The following is a 9,661-nucleotide window of genomic DNA, read 5'->3' on the forward strand; positions in this document are numbered from 1 at the left end:
TAGAACCAGGGGGCATTCATTGAAAATGCTGGGGGGAAGAATTAGAACTAATAAAAGGAAACACTTCTTCACGCAACGTGTGATTGGTGTTTGGAATATGCTGCCACAGGAGGTGGTGATGGCCACTAACCTGGATAGCTTTAAAAGGGGCTTGGACAGATTTATGGAGGAGAAGTCAATTTATGGCTACCAATCTTGATCCTCTTTGATCTGAGATTGCAAATGCCTTAACAGTCCAGGTGCTCGGGAGCAACAGCCGCAGAAGGCCATTGCTTTCACATCCTACATGTGAACTCCCAAAGGCACCTGGTGGGCCACTGCGAGTAGCAGAGAGCTGGACTAGATGGACTCTGGTCTGATCCAGCTGGCTTGTTCTTATGTTCTTATGTTCTTACCATGAGCCTCTCTAGGGCAGTTAAAATGTTTCAGGAACAGGCTCTAAGGAATGGATAATTCAAAGATGTATCAGTTAACCTCCATACTGTAACAATGGCTTCCCCCAAAGTTCCTTCGTGTTTAAGTCCGCAGACATTATTCCATTACAACATGCGCAGAAAAGAAAATCTCCTAACACATGCTATTTTTAAAAAGAGACAGACAAGCAATGTTGCAAAGCCTCATTCACCTTTGGGTATAAGTTAGGAGCAGTACACCCATTCATGTATCACAAAGCCCCAAGATTCTATTAAAGTAATAAGATCAAAGACTTTTGCGGTTTGACTGAAACAAGTTTCACATAGCCAGTTTCATACTAGCATCAGGTTTTCCTGGGACTATGTCCTGGCGTTACCTGAGCACGCTCAGACTTGCCTGCATAATAATTACAAGCTGTCATGACCGCACATGTGCCAAAGTGGAGCCTTCATGTTTTCATCGAGTTAGATTAAGCTAAGCTTGTCCTCTCTCTATATGGGGAGGGTCTTGTGAAAACGCGCAGAACATAAACTTGCCTTTAGAAATGTGGATAGCCAAGTTTCAATTGCAACAAAAACTGTGTGTCCTTGAAGCTATTCTTACTACACAAACTGAGGAGAAAACAACATCAGACTCAAAATTGCAGCCTCAAAGGTACCCTTCTTGATTATTGAATGAAAGCTGGCTGGTCTTGCAAAATCTGCACAGGCATGAAATGGTAAGGATAGATGTATATTTCCAGTAGGCTAAGGCTGACAGCCAGCAAGGTGTAGTGGTTAAAGAGCAGGTGGTCTCTAATCTGGAGAAAGCGTTTGATTCCACACTCCTCCATTTGAGCGGTGGACTCCAATCTGGTGAATTGGATTTGTTTCCTTGCTCCTACATATGAAGTTTGCTGAGTTGTCTTGGGCTAGTCACAGTTCTTTGGAACTCTCTCAGCCCCACCTCCCTCATAAGGTGTCTGTTGTGAGGAGAGAAAGGGAAAGGAGTTCATGCCCCCATGAGACGTCTTACAGAAGAGAAAAGTGGGGTATAAATCCAAATTCTTCTTCATTAGAAGCCAGGTTTTTGCCTTTGTTTTAATCTGTACCATTCTTCCTTTAGGCTCCAGTGAATTTAGAACTTATGTTATAATGTTCACTCCAGCAACTCCAAAGCCAAATCAAGACATAATGATGTGCACAACTACTCAGGAGTGCTGCCTGGAAAATAGCATATCTATGCTATTCATGAGGAGCCATATATTTTACTCCTTCCTACCTCATTACAAAGCAGAGACCCTGAACAAGAGACAAATCAAATTCTAATTAAAATCCAGACTTCACCTGTGTACAGAACCAGAATAAGATATTTCAGAAAAGAGAAGAGGGAACTGAGTTATACACATTCATACCATCCTGCAGGCTATAAGAATGAGGCATTAGAACCATTTTACTGCAAAAAACAAAACTTACACTGGCCAGCTGCTGAAATCTTCTCCACCATTTCCTGACTGACATGTAGTTCTTGTATACTCCATGACACAAATGCTGCAGGATCAAATTGTTTTCAACATTATTAGTCAATTGCTACCACAGCATTTTAAGAAAACGGCTGTGTATTTTAGACAGCATGTCTGTACAAGGTTAAGGTGGTGCTCCACACACCAATGGCAAGGCAAACCTTCAAAAGCACTGTTGTGACAGATAATTGTTAGAAAACATCAAATAAAAACAAGGAATGGTTTGCTTGCTTTTTAAAAATAAAATGTGTCAATTTAAATGGCAATACAAATGAGTACTACCATCCTAAACATTCTGTACTGCAGAAAATCAAATTTTAATTCTGTAGAAGCCATACAATCACAGCAGAATACCAGCAAACTGCAGAGTTTCAAGGTTAAAAATATCTTCCTACAATCAATAATGTTAGTGATGAAATGGAACCAAAATATGCCTTACTCTGTAACATATGACCATAAGAGTCTTTATGAGTTTTCCCACTGCAGTTCCAATGTATTTTACAAGATTTTAAAGCGTTAGGAGGCTGTGTTTCCTAAGATTAGTAGAGAGCATTAGAGAATTCTCTTTGTGGGCATTCTTTGCAGGGTTCTGTTGCTCTTGCCAATCATGGCAGGGTTCCCTTGAGCCATCTAGGCACTTCTTGATAAACCAAGATCGGATTGGATCATCACCGCTGTGACATAGCAGGAGAAAGAGTTGTTGAGGCATGAACACAACAGCACAACCCTCAATAGATTTCAAGTCAATGGGCTTAGAAGGGGTCCCCCTGAATAGAGTGACCTTGTTAGTGGCTGGATAGAGTGGTTTGATGCACATCAACAAGCTATCACAGTACTTGGCAAGATGTCTGTGGAAAAGGATGATGTACAAGTGACATCCAAATTTCATACTCATGTGGATTCTGTGGTTTTCCTTATTATGTGCCTCATGTGTCACATCATTCTGCAATCAATAGCCCAGTAAAATTTCACCTTCTGATATTTAACAGCTGCAAATAAATCCTTACCTGTGGAAATCACAAAAATGCAAATTGAGTCAAACAACAGCAAGAGGTTCATGCTTGACAGTACTGAGGGAGAAAAAGAGAAATATTACTGAAGAAGTCCTACATAAACATATTTTGGCAAATGAATTTAATTAGTCAGTTAATTAAAATGTGTTCTTTAACTTTCTACTCATAAAGCACTGTGAGCTGAAGAATTTATGTTTCTTATTAACATCAGTGTAATCAGAATTCAGGTTTTTCATTTAAGATCCAAGTAAAATTTTAGCGATGTTCCACTGAAACTCATACAATGGAATACATTCACATTCCTTTACTACCATCTTAGAACTGCATTCTATACTGAGTGTTTCAGGTTTGAGTCACTGTAACCTTTTGCTTGGAATCTTGAGGAATGGTATATTTAAAGACTATGACTGTTGTCTACCAGCTGACAAGTTCCTGCTAATTGCTGTTCCATGAGCTACTGCCACTGCTACATGGGGCCATAATGGGTAGATATAGAGCTGCATCTCTATGCATTATAGGAAATGTAGTTCCATCCTGGACTGCAAGCAGGTCTGAGCCTAGCTAGTATCTGGATGGCAGGCCACGTGTGACCTCAATGCACTGAGCTCATTGGAGAAAGGCAAAGATACAGATATAACAAATGATGAATCTCCAGGTAAGTTTATTTGGGCAGGCTACCTTCAGAGCTACAGCAATGAATGAGCAAACTACGATTTTAAGCCAGAGCTTATGAGCATTTGCTACCATAACTCTTTCAGAAGTTATCAGGAAGGCCTGGAATCTTATCCTCTCAAACTGTACAACATGTAAGACATCTTTGCCTTTTCATACACATGGCTTTTTAGAAAGCATAGTCCTCCTTATCCCAACCACAATTAAGTGTTTCCCCTGTCTCATTTCAGGCCAGAGGATATGGGGTCTAGGAAAGTTTCAGTGTCACCATTTTACCCTTTATTAGGTGAGTACTGTACTTTCATTAGCGTAAACACATTCACAGTTTCTTATATTTCTGTAATATAGCAGTTAGAGTGATAATACTTACCTCTAAAGCATTCTCAGCCAGATCATTCTATGTTAAATCAAACCACTGGTCCATGAAAACACTTTATTAAAGAACCTTCTCAATATCTTTTGATACCTCCTCTACTCCAAGTAAATCTTGGGAAGTAGAGTTATTCCTCTTTGCAACTACTTGAAGCATACTTTCAAAAATGCAAAAATCCTCAGCAAGACCTCAATTGTCAGATTTCCTGCTGTCAAGAAAAATTCATCATAGGAAATCATGATGCGATAGTACAAAGCATTGGGCGATGAAGATATTTTCATGAACGTGTCTAATCTCAAGATATAACAAGATATAACAAGAATTGATTTATGGAATTTTTTTCAACTGGCTGTCCATCTTTGGTCTTGCAAAAGAAAGAAAAACAGAAAATAACTTACTGATCAATAAAAAGGTTGCACTTACCTATAACTGATGTTCATTGAGTGTCTTCTGCACAAGTACGAATGGGACAGTGCAGGTGCAGGCTGGCCCTGTTGAACTAACTAGAAGGCTTCCAAAAGCTTTAGAGCTGAGAGAGGGCTGGTTTTCCATCCAGTCATGTGATGGAGGTAGGGAGAGCATTTCTTCCCCAGTTCTCCCTTTGCTGCCACGGAAGAGCAATAATGAGGCAAACAGCAGCCCACAGCCGGGAAAGGAAGGAAGGATAGTGCCTCCACAGAAGACATGCGATGAACAAAAGTTACAGGTATGTGCAACTTTGCTTTCATTATTTTGTCTTCAGTGCGGTCCCACATAGGACAGTAGCAAGCGCACTTACCATGGAGGCAGGTGTGGGCTTGTCAGCACTGTAATGACTGTAAAACTGCTCTCTCCTGGAATCAACATCAATTGAGTAATAGTGGAGGAACGTGAACGTGATCAAGCTGGTTCCATTCAGATCGACCCTGGCAAGGAAAGCAGCTGAAGAGAGCTGAACCCTTGTGGAATGAGTCTTAACTTGAAGTGGACAGTCCACCTTAATATTACTGTATGCTATGCTAATTGCAGAAACAACTCATCTAGAAATGGTTTGTGAAGCAGCTTTGCTTTTTTATGAGCCTTAAAACAAATAAATGTCAAAATGAACTTGTATTACTTAAATTTAAAAAATAGGTGCCTTTCTGACATCCAATGTGTGGAGTGATTGCTCAGGTGATAACCAGGGGCGTAACGAGGCAGCCCTGGGCAAACTGTAGCCCTGGGCAAAACCTGAGTTGGATGCCCCCCCCATGGGCGGCCACTCCACCACGACCAATTTTTTTTGCACCAGGACATTGGTGCCTGCAGGGGGTGCATTTTTAGACATATCAGCACCAAAATGCAGAAAACTCAATGCAGAACAAAGATTCTTGGGCAAATTTCTGGGATGTTCCTGCAGGGGGCGCATTTTTGGATGTATCGGCACCAAAATTTTAGGGTATCATCTGGAATCTGTCCTTATGGTACCTCCAAAGTTTGGTGCAGTTTGGTTTAGGGGGTCCAAAGTTATGGACCCTCAAAGGGGGTGCCCCATCCCCCATTCTTTGCTAAGGAGATGGGGGCTACCCTTTGAGGGTCCATAACTTTGGACTCCCTGAACCAAACTGCACCAAACTTGGGGGGTGCCATCATCTCCAGAGGATACCCTGAAATTTCAGGATACCCTGAAACATCCAAAAATGCACCCCCTGCAGGAACATCCTAGAAATTTGCCCAAGAATCTTTGTTCTGCATTGAGTTTTCTGCATTGCTGTCAATGGGGGTTGCAGGCTGTGGGGGGCACATTTCTGAAGGCACAGTCTCAAAACTTTCAGGGTCTCATCATGAGACTGCCCTAATGATACCCCCCAAGTTTGGTGCAGTTTGGTTCAGGGGGGCCAAAGTTATGGACCCTCAAAACTGTAGCCCCCATCTACTATTAGCTCCCATTGGAAACAATGGGGGATAGGGGCACCCCCTTTGGGAGTCCATAACTTTGGACTCCCTGAACCAAACCTCACCAAACTTGGGGGGTAGCATAAGGACAGTCTCCTGATGATACGCTGAAATTTTGGTGCCGCTAGCCTAAAAACTGCGCCCCCTGCAGGCCAAAAATGGAAAACCACTAAAATACCCAAAAACGAACCCAGCATTTTGATGCCCCCCACAAGGTGATGCCCTGGGCAGCTGCCCACCTTGCCCAATAGGCATTACGCCAGTGGTGATAACTAAGGATTTTGGGGGGGAAATAGGTAATGTCCTGTGGCATATGAAACTGGGCTATCACTTTGGGCCTAAATTCCACACTACGGCATAATACTACCTTATCAGGGAGGAACCTGGTGAAAGGGGAGTCAACCCATAGACTGGACAACTCTCGTACTTCCCTGACCAAGGAGGTAGTGATAGAAAAGCAAAGAGATAAAAAAGCCAATCAGATGTTGCCAGTAGCTTGAAGGATTTATGCATCATTTGTGATGAGAAGGTTTAAACCCAAGAGGAGGCTTGCCACACCTCTCAAAAATCTCTTCAAGTCAGGGGCTGAGAACACAGTGTGAAAACCAGCAGGAACATGGTATGCAGAGATAGCAGCCAGGTATACTTTGACAGAACTAGTGGCTAGTCAATTTTCTTTAAACCATAATAAATGGAATATGTCAGGTCAAGATGTAGACTTTTGGAAGCATAAGACCTATGTTTGTGTGATGTTATTAGAACCTGTGACATTTTATCTAGGGCCAGACCTAAGATTGGACTAGCCATGCTATTAAGTGTAGAGAAGAGCAATGTGATTGAATAGGAACGCTATCATGAGAAGGCCGATTTCCATTGGAAGGACCCTGATGTTTCCCGGAGACAGCTTCAACAGAGTGGAAAACCAGAGGTGTAGCTCCAAGGAGACGGGGGGGGGGGGTTGCATGACACACTGGGCGCGCGCCCCTGTGGAGGTGTGGCGAGGACGTTCCGGGGGCATGGCGGGGGTCGTTCCAGGGTGGGGGCAGAGGACGCACCAGTGCACTGGGCACTTTCCCTCCTTGCTACGCCTCTGTGGAAAACCAAAACCTCTTCAGTCAATAGGGGACTATGGAATCTCTGTTGACTAATCTTAGAATATCTTTGCAATTGCTGGTGGATCAGAGAGAAGGGAGGGAAGGCATACAAGAGGCAATGAGACCAACACAGTTGGAAGGCATCCCTCAACTTTTTTCTACATGCACAGCTTCCACAGATTTTCCCACTAGTCAGAACTTGTGTCTTGGACTTTTTTTCTGTGAAATCATCCCACACACCATGTGCCACATGAAATATTTGAGATCCTACTTTGATGCACATTTTAAAGACATATTAAATCCTTATTGAGACAAATACAATGCCAAAGCAAATTATTCTAAAAATTCCTATATAGTTTACATAAGTTGCCATTTATCTGCTGAGGATGTTTTAAATGATGCCACTTTAACTGCTGCTTATTTCTCAACTAATTGCACAGCAAAGCTGCAACATACAGAGACTTGGTCCAAATTTAGAATGTTGCTACTGCAAGGGAGGGAGGTCACTGATTTTCTTCCCACTGCAGATCCCCCATCCCTATCATCTTGAGCCTGGTAATCTCTTGGAGATACTGCCAGCTACATCAAGGAAGGTAGCCCCCCACCCCAAGTCTATAATAGGTTATGCTAGACAAGGCATTACAGCTCCATGAATGGCGATCCAATTACATTAAACGTGTTGAAATAATCTGTTGCAAGAAACAAGTTGGACGGGGACTGCAATTACGAGGACGGAGTTCTTTAGTGTATCAGGGAAACCGCTTCTGTAATTCTCAGCAAAGCAGATGAGTGCAAGTAAGTCTGTCTACATATGGCAACAGCTGAACTATTCATTTTATTTCGTCTCTCAAGTATACATGTATGTTTCCAGGAAGCTGACACGGTTCCAAACATACGTAGACAAAGAGGCGGCTATCTCTTAGTCCTGCAGCACTGAATGAAGACTGTTTTCAAGCAATCCTGCAAGTGCAAATAAATCCCTTGATGATTTTTACACACTGCACTTGCTTTCTTTCAGAAATTGCACAAGAAAGTAACTAAGGAATTGTAATCATTGACAGTTTATTCAGTACTGAAAAATACTAGTTAATGAAATGTGGCAATGCAATGGAATATACCATTAATATGTGTGTGTGTGCTTTGAGATCCCCCAAGGCTACAGAAGCATGGGGGTGGAAGGGACAAGTCATTAATTCAGTGTCAGATATCCAGCAGACTGAAAATTACAACACACAACATCTCCCATTATTTATTCCAAAAGTTAACATTTTCTGGAATTGCTGTTTTCATTACTGTGAAATTCAGAAACACTAGACATCTTTATTTCAAAAAGTCATTCTGTGCTCCAAAATGGTCCATATCCAAATGAATTAAAATGCAAAATACCACAATTCAAATATGAAACCCTGATAGAAAATGTGTTTTCTAACCCCAAAGAAAGCTCTTTGGTAATTTAAAAAAACCCTCTTGTTCCCAGGTTTGCTTATTTAAAAGTTATATCCAAGCTATTTCCTCACTTGTATAGCACAAAGTTGCAAAGACTCAAACATAACAGTGCATTAACATGATTTAAAAACTGCAGATTAAAAACACCCAAACAGAGCGCCAAATCTGCAGAAATAGTCTTTTTAAATGCAGTGACCGAAAGCACCTACCTCACCCACCCTGGAAGACCATTTTACCACAAAGTTGATGACCCAAAGTGCTGCGGCATAGTCTTAAGAGGGGCACCATAAGGAGAACAGTCTGAAGAATATAGTTGGTGCACAGAAACACACTAGAAGATTGTTAATCCTGAACATAAAATGGGTTTTGAAATTTTATCTTTGGCATAAAGCCCTGCCCGCTGTATTTCTAGCAAAAATTACAGCTCCTACGAACTGTACAATATACAGCAGAGATCCTCTGCTTGGTGATAAAAATGCAGTAAACCAAAACACACAGTGAAGTTGCTCTGATCTTGCAGTCAGCTATTAGCCAGACCTGCTGTTTCTAGTTTTCTTCAGGCTCTTCTCTCGCTCACAACACTTTTCCTGCTTTGAAACAAGTCATGCTGCTGCTTTGGCTTAAGAGAGAAAATTACAAGTGAAGCATTTGTGACTTACCAAGTCCAATTCTTTTGAAGATCCCCAGACTCTTGCTAGCTAAATGGTCGAAAGCAAGTGATATGTAGAACGATGTTTCCAGGAGGAGGAGAAGGAAGAGAGAGTGAGGGAAAGCAGGAAGGCAGTGGCAATAGTTTCCTTCTGCTCCCTTTGCCTATCCCATTTTCTTTCTAAGTCACAAAAGGAGCGGTAGCATAGACAACTCCTAAACTGCCGGGTTTCCCCAGAACAGAGCCGGTGAGGAACATTGCCTCCTCCCATGAGGCATTCGGTTAGTTGCCCCCATAACTTTTAACCCTTCTCATCACAGGGTTGCAACCAATCCCGAATCTGGATAGTGAAGCTTAGCCCCCACAAATAAATCACTTCCCAAACTAAGCAGCGCTTCACCTCCTCCTTAATATAAACATCTGAGAAGGTGCCAGAGAAGTTGGTACCTTGCCCATCAAAACGATTTGATCCTCCCAGCCGGCCTTCTCTATCTGCAAGACAGAACTTAAACTACTATTTGGAAATGCAAACAATTCCAATTAAATTCAGGAGACCCTCCCAAGCAGGAAGGGAGCTTTTCAGCT

General features: G+C 42.1%; 1 protein-coding gene across 3 annotated transcripts in view; it reads right to left on the reverse strand.

The window, feature by feature from the left end:
• Positions 1–9,661, reverse strand: part of VWA2 (von Willebrand factor A domain containing 2) — a 38,401-nt gene extending 28,740 nt beyond the window's left edge. The window contains exons 1-4 of one of the 3 annotated variants that reach the window (XM_048506649.1): positions 9,524–9,661; positions 9,087–9,125; positions 2,923–2,985; positions 1,869–1,943 (exon numbers count right to left, since the gene is read on the reverse strand). In XM_048506649.1, the coding sequence (XP_048362606.1) occupies positions 1,869–1,943; positions 2,923–2,974 (127 nt within the window). In that variant the 5' untranslated portion in view covers positions 2,975–2,985; positions 9,087–9,125; positions 9,524–9,661. Of the gene's footprint in view, positions 1–1,868; positions 1,944–2,922; positions 2,986–9,086 lie in introns of those variants that run through there. The other 2 variants (XM_048506650.1, XM_048506651.1) reach the window with 2 other exon arrangements.

Source organism: Sphaerodactylus townsendi, linkage group LG08 (assembly GCF_021028975.2).
Source record: "Sphaerodactylus townsendi isolate TG3544 linkage group LG08, MPM_Stown_v2.3, whole genome shotgun sequence".
Lineage (NCBI taxonomy): Eukaryota > Metazoa > Chordata > Lepidosauria > Squamata > Sphaerodactylidae > Sphaerodactylus > Sphaerodactylus townsendi.